Source organism: Pavona decussata, unplaced genomic scaffold, assembly GCF_977016875.1.
Source record: "Pavona decussata unplaced genomic scaffold, jaPavDecu1.1 SCAFFOLD_28, whole genome shotgun sequence".
In the NCBI taxonomy this organism is placed as follows: Eukaryota; Metazoa; Cnidaria; class Anthozoa; order Scleractinia; family Agariciidae; genus Pavona; species Pavona decussata.
In genome coordinates this window covers 2917140-2932500 of record NW_028145451.1, presented here as the reverse complement: position 1 = coordinate 2932500, position 15361 = coordinate 2917140, and the positions used below count along the sequence as shown (strand labels likewise).

The 15361-nt window shown below is 41.7% G+C and overlaps 1 protein-coding gene and 1 pseudogene across 2 annotated transcripts; both read left to right on the top strand.

Annotated features, from left to right (window-relative positions):
* Nucleotides 1-759: 759 nt before the first annotated feature.
* On the top strand, nucleotides 760-13597 carry LOC146485122 (sodium channel modifier 1-like). 2 transcript variants are annotated; one of them, XM_085104082.1, is made up of 5 exons: nucleotides 760-861; nucleotides 1066-1136; nucleotides 3689-3777; nucleotides 6078-6758; nucleotides 13441-13597. In XM_085104082.1, the coding sequence occupies exons 1-4, from the start codon at nucleotides 811-813 to the stop codon at nucleotides 6746-6748; spliced, it is 882 nt and encodes a 293-aa protein (XP_084960208.1). In that variant the 5' UTR covers nucleotides 760-810; the 3' UTR covers nucleotides 6749-6758; nucleotides 13441-13597. The 2 variants fall into 2 exon arrangements, with proteins under 2 accessions (XP_084960208.1, XP_084960207.1); XM_085104081.1 differs by lacking the exon at nucleotides 13441-13597 and having other exon boundaries at nucleotides 6078-6766.
* LOC146485123 (uncharacterized) lies at nucleotides 6854-12828 on the top strand (annotated as a pseudogene).
* Nucleotides 13598-15361: the final 1764 nt, after the last annotated feature.

Genomic DNA, 15361 nt, shown 5'->3' with positions numbered 1-15361 from the left:
ATTGTCGCTATTTACCTTTGCATTATCCTCTGAGAACATCTGGACTTTCTGACCTCATTTCTCTACAAGTTATTTTTCAAAGTTCTACTTGCCAATTTTATAAGAAGTGCATGCGCGTATGTCTCTCCGTGCTCTCTCCACAAAGCCCTTCGATCGCGTAGATTGATCAAATTAGCACTTCAACTGATCTTCGCAAGATTTGCTGTTGTTGATGATATTATTTTCTAGTCTTGCTTTGAAATGTTGTCGCTCTTAATATTGCTTTGATGATAAATGAGAACATGGATAACGACAATCCCTCGAAGAGACACTTTGAAAGTTAAATCTTCGCTCAGTTTTTACAGGTATCTTTTGGCAGACAGTTCAAATGTGCTGCGTCTCGAATTTTCCTTATTTTTTTCAGTAGGAATTAATAGCTGTAATAGTTGTCAAGTTTCCAATAATAGCGTTATCAATGATTTTCTAATTTTACCCACCCAATACAGTAACACGAAGCCTCGCATCAGTTTTACATGTAAATATTTTGCTAGCCTGTTTGCTAGGCGTTCAGAAAGTGGGGAGCGCACGTATCGCAATTACTCCGTGCCACTTGCCACAGTAACAGGCTAATATTTTGCTGGCCTAGTATTCCCAAAGCAGATAAGATAAAAAGAACGTCCATACAAAAACAGTGCAGAATCGAAATACTTGGACGACCTTTAGACCTAGAATTCGTTCATAACCGTGGTCCACTAAGCATAAGAGACTGGGGCGAGGATACGGCAGCTGCTGACAGAGTTGCGCCCGCAGTAGCCAACATGGTGGACAAATATGTCTTTCAAAAGAGTCGGTGATGATCCTACTGCTTTAAGAGTACAGAAGGTTTGTACGTTCTTCGGAAAGGGTCAAAAGTCAACATTTGATTATCTAGAAATCGGTTGCTTTATTTTTTTTGTCAATTGTGTTGGTGATTTTAGTTTTTATTCCTTATTGTTTTCTCCAAATCGTACGTAAACATAAGCTTACGTATACGCGGTATACGAAACACTCTTACACAGAAGTAAAGCTTACGTTTTAAACTTTTAGAAACAACGAGTATCTGAACTTTTGTTAGAAGACATTCCAGAGGACGAAGCCAAACTTCTGAAGAACGGAAGGTACAGAAATACTCTAATTTTTCTGTGTAACATGTAAACTTAAGCTTCGAGAATATTGAATACAATTACAGGTCTTAGGGGGAGGGAGTCCAGGCCAAAAATAAGCAAACAAAAAACAATAATAATAACAACAACAAGAAAAACGACCATTTTAACTCATAACGTCTAATAGGTGGCTTGCATTGCCGCCATGTTGGTGTACAAAACAAAAGAAAATTTGTTCACATAGTTTGCATAAAAATGGAAGTTAAGTCCCAGAGGAGAAAAATCTTATTGTTCCTGTACACGAGAGGGTTTACCTAAAATACGGAATCCGGAATCCGGAATGATAATAATCATAAAAAAATCGTCAACATGAAAATTTCAACGAAGATTAAAGTCACTTGGGAAACAGTTTTTATAGCTTTGAAAAATGATAATATCAGTCAGGATCCCAGTGAAATTTTCAAAAGTTTCCCTTAGATTTCAATTGCTTGGGCAGTTGAGCCACTCATTTGGAATAAAAGGTTCCTAATCATCAAACGTACTCTTAAATACCCCCACACCTCTTCCTACTTGCAACGTTTCCTACTGCCATAGCACGTAGAGAGACAATGAAAGGTAACTAGAGAAAAGAGACAGTGTTGCGTTTATCACTCATCAACTCTTCGCAAGACTCACTGCCTTTGCATAATAATATAAAAAGTCTTGAAACAAGTAGGTATGGGGGGTGGCTTAGATTTCATTTAAAAAAAAAAGTTTCGAATTGGCACCGACCCTGGATAGACAGCGGGCAAAGTTATTTATTCATTTATCAACTCATCCATTCGTTGGTTCATTCGTTCATTCATTCATTCCCTTCATTCCTTCGCTCACTCAGTCACTCGCGATCACTCGTGGTCCTGTCATGCCTGCTGGCATAGTCATTCGTACGTTCAGCCGTGGATGTATGCACGTATTCATTTATGTACCTTTTTACAAAAGAGTGTCGAGTTGCCGGTACAAAGGAAACGTTTAATGTCGATGGCCTTTTTTTGAAAAACAGTAAGAACTTCAGGAGCCTGTGAACGATTTCCCATAATTTAGTAATCACAGTAGCAGGATGTAGATAACAAAGTATTTTATATTCTCTAATTCCAGATACTTTGGAAGCCGTAGATCTATTGATTTTGATTTAGAGCTAATAAGTTTACATATTAAGCCCTATTCCCACCCTTATGCCCACACAATTTGTTGAGCCGTAATATATGTTAGTCACAATGTTATGACATGTGTAAAGATATATTTCCATCGTCACCATTGTGAATGCATTAATTTGCCTACTGTACCTGTCAAAACACCACCAATCGTACACATCTCTCTCCCCTAGCTCTTCTGAAAGAAAGAAAATCCCCTACTCACAAGCCAATCAGCATATGGCAAGTTACACAGAAAAAGAAAAATAGAAAGAAAAGAAAGCCTTTCCTGATATATGGATTCCGTGTATTTGATTTTATAAACATAGATAGGTGTCGTTCTGGTGTGTTTTAAAGTTTTACGCTTTAAGGGGACTGCCTTAGAATACTAACACCATAGGCTTAACTGCAGCAATTGAAATCTTAGGCAAACTTTTGAAAATTTCACTGGCCTACTGACTGATACTATAATTTTTCAAGAGCTATAAAAACTGTTTCCCAAGTGACTTTAACCTTGGTTGAAATTTTCATGTCATTGAATTTTCATTTTTGTTTTTTAATTCCGGATTCCGGATTCCTGGATTTAGGTAAACCTGTACACCAACATGGCCGCCATGGCATCACATGCAAACCATCAATAGACTTTATTCGCTCTATATGCTAATTGCCCATTACAAACCATGCGGTATTCTTAGCAGAATCGATCATTCGTATTTTTGGAAGAAAAGAATGCATGCCAGCATGAATATGACCAATTCTAAAAGAGACTACTCCCTAGAGTCCCGGCACATGATCTGTAGTGAGGTAACAAAAGACAAAGTGAGTAAGGGCTATTATGAAACTGTATCGCTTCTTTGACTGACAAAGTGCATACATCAATTCCACTGCATCCCAATCCTCCCCTCATCCCCTCCCCCTAACCTAGGCATAAGTGGAGCCTTTTTTTTAGTTAGAGTTTGAGTTTGAAGATGCAAATCATAGTTCTATGTTTATTTTTTTCAGTTCAGGCTGAAATGTTAAGAATAATATTGGCTTATAGTAATTTTTTTATTGCTTTGCTTTCCTTCACTGATTTAATAATTAACTTTGTAAATTTAAATCAGGAAAAAGCCCTAGGTCAATTCTACCAATTTAAAGCCTCAGCTTAAATGGTAGACACAGAATTATGTTTCTTATATTATAACAAGTTAACAAGTTAATTAGAGGTAATTTGGAGGAATTTGGATTTCACCATCTTAGTATTGTTTTCAACCAAATCCCTCAAATGACTACCTCATCAATTAGTGATTATTGCCTTGTTTTTTTTTTGTTGTTGTTGTTGTTGTTGTTTTTTGTTTTTGTTTTTTTTAATAATCCATCATCAGCTGACTTTATTCTTTGTTTTCCAAATTATGGCAGACTTGCTTGTTTGGTGTGCAAACATTGTCCTGTCTTTGACACTGTGGCAGTACTCAGTATCCACAGGCAGGGAAAGAAGCATTTAGCAAGTAAGTTTTGTGTAATAAGACCAAAGCATTTAACAGGATTTTGAAAGGCCAAAAGTAATGTTTAGGTCATGGAAAGCAAACTTACAGCTTTTTTCAAAGAAAGTGGATTTGATTTTGTGTCATCAAAATGTTCTTGGATAGAACTTCTCATTGAATGCATGAATGCCCTCCATGTTAAAAGTTCTATTTAAACACCAAAGGAGCAACTTTTTTTTCTCAAATGTTTTAACCTTTAGTTGGCGATACATGAACCAGTATATCATCTTGTTTTGAACTAATCGTCATCATTATGAAAAAAGTCTTTATGGGTGCTTTCAACATTGTAAACATTCCAAAGAATCTAATACTTAACCCTTGTTCAGAGCACCTTGTTTGGAGTGTTCTCACCAGCAGGTGGTAAAATTCTGATGTCCTTAAGAGCATTAATTTCCACCTGAAACATCTGTCATCACAGGGGCAAGTGGCAGTCATTTCTTCCATCAGAGAGAGGGTATAAAAGAACCCAGGGACCCTGTGGCTCTGATCCCCTTCATGATAACCATCTAAGGACTCTTCCCTTTGTTCATTTTGTCCTGTGCAGTGACAAACGTCTGGCTAGGTCAGTTAGCCAGCACGTGCCAATAACCATTTGGGGGACGGGGGGGGGGGGGGAATAAAACAGCTGCCGGCGTGTGTGTATGTGGGGAAGGGGGAGGGGGTAGCTACCATCCTTTATAGTGCACTGTAGTGTTTCTAGTTATGCTCCTAGCAAGTCATCATAGCAGAGAAACTGGAGCTAGTTGGATAAAACCCAGTAAAGCTTCCTGAACAACACATCGATTACTTCACCATTTGGTAGCCTCAAGAGTTAAATAACCTGAGTAGCATTTATATGTCGAACATATAAATATGCTCAGTGGTAGAGTATCTGAACTAGTCATCAGAAGGTCTTAGGTTCCACTCCTGATAGTTGCACTCGGATTTCCTTTTTCCAAGTTTGCCTGTGTCACTCACTGAATTAATACATCATTCTCAATTAAAATTCAGTTCGTAAAGCATATTGCTTGATGCTGCCCAGCTATGATTTAAATGTACTAAAATCAAACATTGCAAATCAGCACAACTGATTGGACTAATTTTCATCCTAATACTATACTCTGATTTTTGGTCTAATTTTCATCCTAATACATGCACTGGTTTTTTTTAACCAATTTTCATCCTCATTTTATACACTCTTCACCTAATTTTTTTTATCCTAATACTATACACTATGGTTTTCGGACTAATTTTTATCTTAATACTATACTCTCTGCGTTTTGGTCTAATTTTTATCCTAATGCTATACACTCTGGTTTTTGGCCTAAATTTCATCCTAATGCTATACACTGGTTTTTGGACTAATTTTCATCATAACACTACACACTCTAGTTTTCTGCTTAATTTTCATCCTAATACTTTTCACTCTAGTTCTCGGCGTAAATCTTATCCTAATACTGTAGACTGTAGTTTTCGGCCTAATTTTTAGACACTTTGGTCTTTGGTCTAATTTTCATCCTAATACTATACACTATGGTTTTTGGCCTAACTTATTTTCATTCTAATACCATACCCTCCAGTTTTTGGTCTATTTTTCATCTTAATACTATACACTGGGTTTTGGACTTATTTTCATACTAATCCTATACACTCTGATTTTTGGTCTAATTTTCATCCTAATACTATACACTCTTGTTTTTTGTCTAATTTTCATCCTAATATACACTATGGTTTTTTTCATCCTATTACACTAGATATACACTGTTGTTTTGGACTAATATATTGGATTAATGTTCATAAACAAGAAGTTCAAGTAGATAGTAAATGACCATCTGTCCACGATTTCGGAAAAGGTAAATGCAGTGGAACATCAATTAAGGGGACACCCTCGGGACAGAGAGAAGTGTCCCTTGAAAACAGGTTGGGCCGATTTTGTTTCTTCTTGTCTTCCCCTCAATGGAGGTTTCAATAGCATTATTTTGGGACGTCCACAAACTGTCCCCGTCCCCTTAATAGGGGTGTCCCTTTCATAGTGGTCACTGATAGAAAGATTTTATAAACGTTTTTCTGGGACGGGAGGTGTTTCAAACTAGAGGTCCCACTGTTAGCACCCCCCTCGATGAGCGTGTTCCATCCCGGCAAACCAAGGCCTCGGTTTCTTATTCGAGGATTAACGGTTCATATATAATTATCCTCTTCTTGACTATTTGCATATAAGGCCAAAAACTTGACATCCAAGGGTCTCATAAGCTCTGAAAGTGATTGCTTTTTTTTCCCATTTCCAGATGCAAAGGTGAGACTAGAAAAGTTACGGGAAGACGCTGAATTACGGCAAAAGAGACAGCAAATGAAATACATCGAGACTCTCGTGGACGATTCCAACACAGATGAAGCGCCACTACTGAAAATCACGCAACAGCAAACAGAGCGTGCACTGCAAGGATCAAGAAAATTTAAGACTCAGTCTATAGCTGAGACAGGAAGAAAACCAAACAACTTGCCTTTCTTCCAGTCTAGAAAACCTATTAATTTTGATCCGAGCGAAACAAAAACAGGCGATGCAAAAATTGTAGGATCAAGTGAATCCTCTTGTTTAAATCCAATGAAAATAAGACCAAAACAGTCGTTCTTCCAGGCTAAAAGGTCTTTCAACTCACAGCGAAAGGATACGGAATCGAATGAAACCTCATCAAGGTCGGATGATTCAACGAAAGCCGCGAGTGAATCTAACCAGTCGAACGCTTCAGGCTTCAACCAACTTGCTCCGTTGTCAGGTAGACTTTCCAAAGACTCAAGTAATCAGAAGAAAGAGCTTAGTCCCGGTGAAAAGGCGAGGAGAGAACATTTTTCTCGACTGAGACAAGCGGGTTGGATCATGGGTTTGGATGGAAAATGGTACAAAGACGAGAATGCGGAGTTTGATTCCGACGAAGATGAACCACCAATGCCACCTTGATATATCAGAGGTGACAAAGTTTCTTAAGCTAAAGAACATGCAGTAACGGAAAATCAACGTTTCGTCTTCACCAAATGTTGTTCTAAGTCTTTCGTCAGTGTTGCGATATTTCAGCTATATTGTGTGACAGCGATTGTGTTATGTGACTTCCGTTTCCGGTATTTTGATAAGACAATAGAATCGAGTTACTTGTATCATATCAATTATCGCTAGGGGTGTGTCGCGCGTGAGTACGTACAAAAGGATCAGATAAACAATGTAATTTTACAAGAGACTTGAGATTTGAGACTAGCTACTAGAGAGAAAAATTGTGCTGTAATAATTCAAGGGTATTAAATCGTGAAGTTTGCGAACACTGGCTGATACTGACTTAAGGCATTCGCAACACAGTGGCACCTCCGACGGGACTCGTCTGGAAATGGAGAAACTGAAAGAAGACTTAAAAGGTAAACGTAATCTTCTGTTGTTTACATTGGGTAAATCGGAGAGCGTCCTTGGAACGGGAAATGTACAAACTATCAAACGCCATCGGGAGGCGCTTAGTTCTATCGCTGACCAGATCGACGCTTTAAAGCTACAAGTAGTCGAAGAGATGTTCAAATCTAGTGATTCAGAAGAAAATATCGGAGACTGGAGCGACGAAATTGAGAAGCAAATCGGCGAAGTAGACACTCGCGTAACTTATATTAATGAGCGCTTGTCTAGCTTAAAATTAGAACAAGACACTAAAACACAAGAGAGCGAGAAGGAGATTAAGGCGAGGGATCGCGAAGAGCAGCTGCGATTTGAACGCGCGCAACTAGAACAAAAACTGGAGTTTGAACAGAAAATTGAAGAAGCAAAGAAGAATTACACAACAAAGAGCGAAGCTAAAGCCAGCCCCGCCCCCAGCGAGGGAGTGCGCACGAAATTACCTAAGCTAACTAACACTAAGTTCAACGGTACTCATACAGATTGGCTCCGTTTTTGGAACTTTTACGAAGCAGAAATCGATAAATGCAGCAACATGGCGGCGGTGACGAAATTCGCTTATCTTAAGGATCTGCTAGAGCCTAAAGTAAGAGCGGGGATAGATGGCCTCCCATTCTCAAGCGAGGGGTATGAACGGGCCAAGAACATTCTTAAGGACAAGTATGGGAAAATGTCAGAGATAGTAAATGGATACGTCCAGAACATAATGGGGTTACCAGTAATCAGCGGCGCAAACCCAGCGAAAATCAATCAATTTTATGAAGCGCTCTCCTTCAATGTTCAAGCTCTCGAGACGCTGGGCAAACTAAGAGAAGTTAATGGTTATGTTCGCATGTCAATCGACAAACTACCAGGGATTCGAGGCGATTTGGTCCGAATGGACGAAAACTGGCAAGAGTGGGATTTCCCGAAGTTTGTTTACGCTTTGCAAGGATGGACAGAACGAAATCCTGTGTGTACAATGAGATCAAGTGACAAGCCCTGGCGTGACTCCAATGCTTTCAACACCCAATTAGATGACGCGCGCCCTCCTCGTGCCAGTGGATGTGTTTATTGCGACAGCACTGATCACAAGCCACACGAATGTACCAAAGTTCCTGATCCAAACGAGAGAAGAAAGTTCTTTCTGAGAAAGCGCCTCTGCTTTAACTGTGCTGGTGATGATCACAGGGCGTCGGAATGCAGAAGCAAGAAAACGTGTTTATTTTGCAAAAGAAGACACCACACCTCCATCTGTGACAGAGGAAACACCGATAACTCCATGACAGCTACGCAAATCGGCGATGGTCCTGTTGTGTACCCAGTGGTTGTTGTGGAAGTCGCAGGAATTAAATGTCGTGCACTTTTAGATTCAGGAGCAGGAAGTTCTTACGCTTCAGCTGCACTTCTCGATAGAATTAGAGCGAAACCGCATCATTCTGGGCTGCGCAAGATTGAGATGATGCTGGGCGCGACCAGTCGAGTGATGGAAGTCTTTCGCATCAAACTAAACTCAGTGAAGGGAAACTTTGAGATAGAAGCAGAAGTCACTAAAGTAGAGAAACCTCACCTCAGGCTGATAGACAACCCTCGGTACAAGAAGCTCGTAGAGAAACACCCTCACCTAAAGGGCGTGTCAATGGATGACAACGATGAGAGACCCCGCCTACCCGTGCACCTCATCCTAGGGAACAGTGAGTGCCCCAGAATCAGTACTACCGAACCTCAGCGAGTAGGAGGAGAATGGGATCCCGTAGCGAATTACACTAAGTTGGGGTGGACCATCACCTCGCCAGGCAAAGAAGTCGACACTACCAGTATGCTCCTCACACAAACGTCAAGAGTCGACTATGAAGATCTCTGCAAATTGGATGTTCTCGGGTTGGCAGACTCACCTTCAGGGGATCAGAGCGTGGTTTATGATGAATTCAAGGAGCAGCTGCGAAGGAGTGAAGAAGGGTGGTACGAAACCGGCCTCCCATGGAAAGGAGACCACCCTCCCTTGCCAACTAACAAAGACGGGAGCCTACGCAGACTGGCTAGCCTTGTACGGAAACTGGAAAAGACCAACACCCTCAACGATTACAACGCAGTGATCCAGGAGCAGTTAGCACTAGGGATAGTTGAGCGCGCCCCAAACACTGTTGAAGGAAGAGAGTTCTATATTCCGCACAAGGGCGTCGTGCGTGAGACAGCAGAAAGCACGAAGCTGAGAATTGTATACGATGCCTCCGCACGGGCCTGGAACGGCGCGCCATCACTTAATGAATGCCTAAACACCGGTCCACCACTGCAGAACAAACTTTGGAGCGTGTTAGTTCGTGGACGATTCAACCCAGTTGCTGTTACTGGAGACATCAAGAAGGCCTTCTTGCAAGTTCGAATCAAATCTGAAGAAAGAGATGCGCTCAGGTTTCACTGGTTGAAGGACATAGAGAAGAAAGAAGTCGAGACACTGCGTTTTACAAGAGCGCTGTTCGGATTGGCCCCTTCACCCTTCCTGTTAGCGGGAGTAATTGACCAACACTTGGACACATGGAGCGAGAGGCGTCCTGATATCGTGAGTGAAATAAAGAAGAACCTATACGTCGATGACCTAATCAGTGGGGGAACCTCAATTGCCAAGGCCAGAGAAAGCAAGACGGCAGCCACAGAGATTTTCGCTGACGCTGCGTTTGAACTGCACAAGTGGCATTCTAACGTGCCTGAGCTAGAATCCGCTGAAACGGAACAGAATGCCGGAGAACAAACGTTTGCTAAGCAACAGCAGAGCTGGGGACACCAGAAGGAGGAGGTGGAGCGATACTCGGGCTGAAGTGGGACAAACGAAGAGATGTGTTAAGTGTCGCTGTGCCTGGTGAGAAAGCCGACAACACTAAGAGAGGAATTCTAGCCAAGGTAGCCAGGATTTACGATCCACTCGGAGTAGCGTCCCCCCTCACGCTATGTGGAAAGTTACTTTACCGAGACGCCTGCAACCTTAAGGTCGGGTGGGACGAGAAGCTGCCTCCTGACCTTGCTGAGAAGTGGGCCAAATGGGAATCGAGATTACCAGAGAGAGTCACATTCGAGAGGGCGCTGGTCAAGTACCAGGAACCAATCAACAGCATATCTATACATGTCTTTGGAGATGCAAGTGGACAGGGCGTAGCAGCAGGAGCGTTTACTGTCGTATCTCAACCCTCTGGCATCACACAAGGCATTGTCGCTGCTAAAGCTCGTTTGGCCAAACAGGGCCTTACCATACCGCGCCTGGAGTTGGTCGCCGGCCACATGGCAGCAAATCTGGCCACTAACGTAAGAGAAACTCTGGAAGGTTACCCAGTTGAAGAAGTTTACTGTTGGTCGGACAGTACAGTTGCGCTCCACTGGATTAGAGGAGAAGGCGAATACAAGCAATTTGTGCACAACCGGGTGCAAAAGATTCAAGAGAAGAATTGGATCACGTGGCGATACGTGCCCACTAAAGAGAATCCAGCTGACCTAGGGAGTCGTGGAGGCCATGTAGCACAAGACAACGACCTCTGGTGGCATGGTCCGAAATGGCTGTCAGACCCAAGTGCTTGGCCAGTTGATGTAACCACAACCGCGACAGCCGAAACTCTAGCAGAAGCAAAGACGGTACGAGAGATACTCAAGCTCGCTACCGACCATGAGGCAGATAAACTTGATGCAGTGCTACACAAGTATGGGTTCTGGCGCGTGCTGCGTATCAGCGGATGGGTCGCGAGATTTGTCCGTAACTCAAGGAGTCCACCCCGTGAGAGGAAAGCGGGACCACTGACCACTGAAGAACTGAACAATCAAAGAAGATTCTGGGAGAAGAGAGCACAGCTGGAAGGCGCGAAATCGGAGAACTACGAAAGAGATCGCCTGCAGCTCAACCTGCAGCTAAACGACGAGAATCTCCTTGAATGTCGAGGAAGGATACAAGGCGTCTATCCCGTGTATCTCCCAGATACAGCAGTCTACACCGAGAAATTTGTAGAAGAAGCTCATGAATCTACTCTACACGGCGGGACGCAGTTGACAATGGCTAAGGTACGAGAAGAGCACTGGGTCCCGCGCCAAAGGCGACTAGTGAAGCGCATCGTGAAAGGATGCCCAGGATGTAAACGTTTCCAGGCAACAGCCCTTGCAGTACCACCCCCTGGACTCGAACCGAAGGATCATCTCCCTTTCAAGTTGTGGGGGTTGACTATGCTGGGCCAATCAAGTTTAAAGCCACAGACAAGCGCGAAGGGAAGGCCTACCTTATCCTGTACGCCTGCAGTTTGACCAGAGCACTATATCTAGACCTTGCAAGGAGCATGGAGACCAACGAGTTCCTGCTAAGCTTAAAGGGATTAATAGCAAGGCGCGGGAGGCCAAGTACGATCTACTCAGACAACGGCAGTACTTTCATTGGAGCAGCAGCATGGATGAAACAAGTGACGAACGACGAGAGGCTTAACGATTACCTAGCACGACACCAGATCGCATGGAAGTTCAATTTAAGCCGAGCTCCCTGGTGGGGAGGCCAGTTTGAGCGCATGGTGGGGCTGGTCAAGGTAGCTATGAGGAAAACTATCGGAAACGCCTACCTAACCTTTAACGAATTGAAAGAAGTCCTACTGGATGTGGAGATAGCGTTGAACGGTCGTCCACTGTCCTACGTCGAAGAAGACGCGCAGTTGCCAGTCTTAACACCAAACTCAATGCTTTACACCCAGCCAAATATTCTACCTGAAAGGGAGCCATACCACGAAGAAGACCAGCAACTCAGACAGCGAGCGAAATACCTGAGGAAGTGCAAAGACGCGATGTGGAACAGGTGGACAAGAGAGTATCTTCGTGGGCTGCGAGAACGTCACGCCCTAAAGCATAAAGACGTCTCTTGTGGAGTTAAGAAAGGAGATGTGTGCATCATCAAAGATGAAAACAAGGATAGAAATAAGTGGAAACTTGGAATTGTGGAGGAGCTCATAACAGGCCGTGATGGCGTCGTAAGAGCTGTGAAGCTGCGCGCGGGGAGGAACCATCTGGAGCGAGCTGTACAGCAGTTGTACCCGCTAGAGCTGTCCTTTGACAGGTCTCAAGAAGCAGAGAGACCTCCTTTGAATGCTGAAGCGACCGTGTTCAGACCAAGGCGAGATGCTGCAGTTGCAGCTAGACTACGAGTCCAAGAGATTGCTGAACGTGACCAAGACGACTAAGAAACTTTGTTTACACGAATACTGTTTTGTTTAGACCGTTAAAGAGAGGAACATTGATTTTATGATTTGAACATTGATTTCAGAATATAAGGTATTAACGAAAGAAATTAGGAACTTTACTCGAACTGTATTTGCTTCCGTGACGGAAACAAATAGGGGAGTGTGTTGCGATATTTCAGCTATATTGTGTGACAGCGATTGTGTTATGTGACTTCCGTTTCCGGTATTTTGATAAGACAATAGAATCGAGTTACTTGTATCATATCAATTATCGCTAGGGGTGTGTCGCGCGTGAGTACGTACAAAAGGATCAGATAAACAATGTAATTTTACAAGAGACTTGAGATTTGAGACTAGCTACTAGAGAGAAAAATTGTGCTGTAATAATTCAAGGGTATTAAATCGTGAAGTTTGCGAACACTGGCTGATACTGACTTAAGGCATTCGCAACATCAGTAAGACTGATTCTTCTCCCGTGAGGTGCCATCCATGGATTTGAATGGGTGTCTAAACCACGCTTAGAGAAAGCTACATGTAATACGGTTTACCAACTCTTTGAACAAACAGGGAAACGCCTCGCTCTGTTCTATGCTAAATAAGATGCCCCTAAGGGCATTTTCTGAAAACGGCAGATAAGGGTCTTAAATTCATACATGTGGCCGCCATTGAAAAAAAAACCTTTCAAATGATGATTTGCTTTAACGTCACACAGGTAGGGATGAGTGGGTCCCCTCCCTCGTGATAATTATTATACGCGCCGATAATGGATTTTGATTGGGCCGTTTTTGTTGAAGACAATCAGAACAATAGATCCCTTCTAGGAGAGAGCAAAATATATTATATTGGCAAAATGGCACATTTCTCCAAATGGTGTTGAAGTTTCAAAGGAGATTGAAGGGCTTGTTGAACCATTCAGGCTTCCGCAATTTTTCATACCGTTTATCAGTTTGCCAGTCCAGCAAGTCAGTTGTGAGATGAGTTAAACTTGGTTCGTCGGAACACTGTATTTGGCGTTGAGACTTTGACCACATTTACTTTTTTTTCCAGCTCTGAAAAAGCAGAAACAATTTGAGGCGAAAAAACGCGGCTCTATCGTTTTAATGATTGCAGAGGTTTCTGATGGGACTCCGGATGCAACCTAAGCGTCGTTTTCAATTTTAGTTTTGTGAGATTTGTAACGAATAAACTCTTACACCAATGGAAACCTCAAAATAATTGTCATTTTTTTTTTTTTTTGGAGGGGGGGGGGGGGTTGTTAAAAGTAATCATACCAGTGTATTAAAACGTATATTTAAGTGTCTTTTAATTTAATTTAGCCACGGATGGTGAGATTGCAAGTTAAACGAAAAGGCCAATTTTTTAATCCTACCCCTGTGTTTTGAAAAGTTGATAAATAGCGGATAATGGTTTGTCCTCCCTTTGAGAAAATCACTTGGTATGTTTCCATTTGTGTTCTACAAGCATTTCGCAAATGAGAAGAGGTATCAGGTTTCCGCTGAAAAACACTTGAAAATCCCCGGCGACATAACCCGTTTCAGATAGATCAACAGATTGCTCGAATGGGAGCGTATAAGAATTTGGTGTTGGACGTCCACTAAGTTGTTATTGACTCGGACGCATATCATTTAGCTTGGACGAGGGCTTAGATCAAACACAACCCCTTTTCATTTCTGCTCTCGTTGCATCCAATCTTTACAATTTGTCCAACATCAGAATTGAACATCTCTACCGGGCTTCGAATGTCGTTATTTTTAAATATACTAAATAGCAGAACAACATAAGACGAGGCTGGTGTAACCTGCGTTACAGTCATTCCAGAGAGCAAAGGAAAGCGATCAGAAGCCAGGGAGTATGGACTATTTAAGATCAAAACGGGCACAAGAAGAATTATTGCCCAAAATATTGCCACAGGAAAATAGGTTCCACTGGCAAGCTATGGTCTGTAGAACAAGGGTTATTTTATCCTAATGTTTTTTTTGTTTTGCATTATTCAAGCGATTAGAGGCAAGCTTGCCGTTCGCTTGAAAAACGCAAAAAAAAAATAAAAATAACGCCTGTTCTGCAGGCTAGTGTTGCTAAATAGCTGCATTTTATTTGATATTGACTGATCGCATGTGTGCTCCCGGAAATGACTGCTACCCAAGTTACAGTGGTCGAAAACATTTTTATTAATTTTAAATTCACTTCATTAAAAATGTTGCACATCTACCTTACACAGAATAATATCACGAAAGTTAACAAGTACATTATTCTATTTTAGTTGTATAGCTCTACGTACATATAATTTCTCGTTAGCAACAACAACCGAAACTTTTTGAAGTGTCACCATATCAATCAACGAGTTCAAAGGCTGACTGATTTCTTCGGAAATAGGCCAACGCAGTAAACCTTTTTAACTGGTACAGTATTTAACAAGTCAGCTAAATCAGCAAGACACAGGACAACCAATTTTTACAGGAATCCACATTAAACTTTAAGACCCCATACTTAAAAGAACCATTAATATACAAAGGTGTGCCGGGCTCGGCAGGATAAATGGACATTTTAATTTTGAAATTAGACTTTTAAAATTAGTTTTAAATTATTATTTTTATCATACTTTTCATTTTTAGTGTTAGTTTAATGTTTATTTCATTTTAATCCCTTTAAAATTTAGTGTTTGAACTTAAATAATGAGGATTTCTGTAAATATTTTCTTGCCCTTCATTTTATGTTTTGAATTCAGTCGAAAAATTGGTAGCCTAAGACGAACTAAATCTAGTGGTGAAAACGCTTATCGATAGGCGAGATCATTGTAAAACATGGATGTACGTTAAATCCTACAATGGTTCAGTGAGATACAGGAAAATAGGGTCCAGGAAATTACGCTAACTCAGCCTAATAAAAAGGCCTTTCTTTTTAAATTCATGAAATATTTACGCGAATTCAGGGTGCCAACGAATGATCGAGGCACAAACTGTTGTCAGGT

What these genes read in the sequence shown, in the direction of transcription:
- LOC146485122 (XM_085104082.1), top strand. Translation starts at nt 811, where the DNA reads ATGTCTTTCAAAAGAGTCGGTGATGATCCTACTGCTTTAAGAGTACAG. An exon ending in CTGCTTTAAGAGTACAGAAG is followed by an intron (nt 862 to 1,065) that starts GTTTGTACGTTC and finishes TTAAACTTTTAG; the next exon opens with AAACAACGAGTATCTGAACT. An exon ending in AAACTTCTGAAGAACGGAAG is followed by an intron (nt 1,137 to 3,688) that starts GTACAGAAATAC and finishes AAATTATGGCAG; the next exon opens with ACTTGCTTGTTTGGTGTGCA.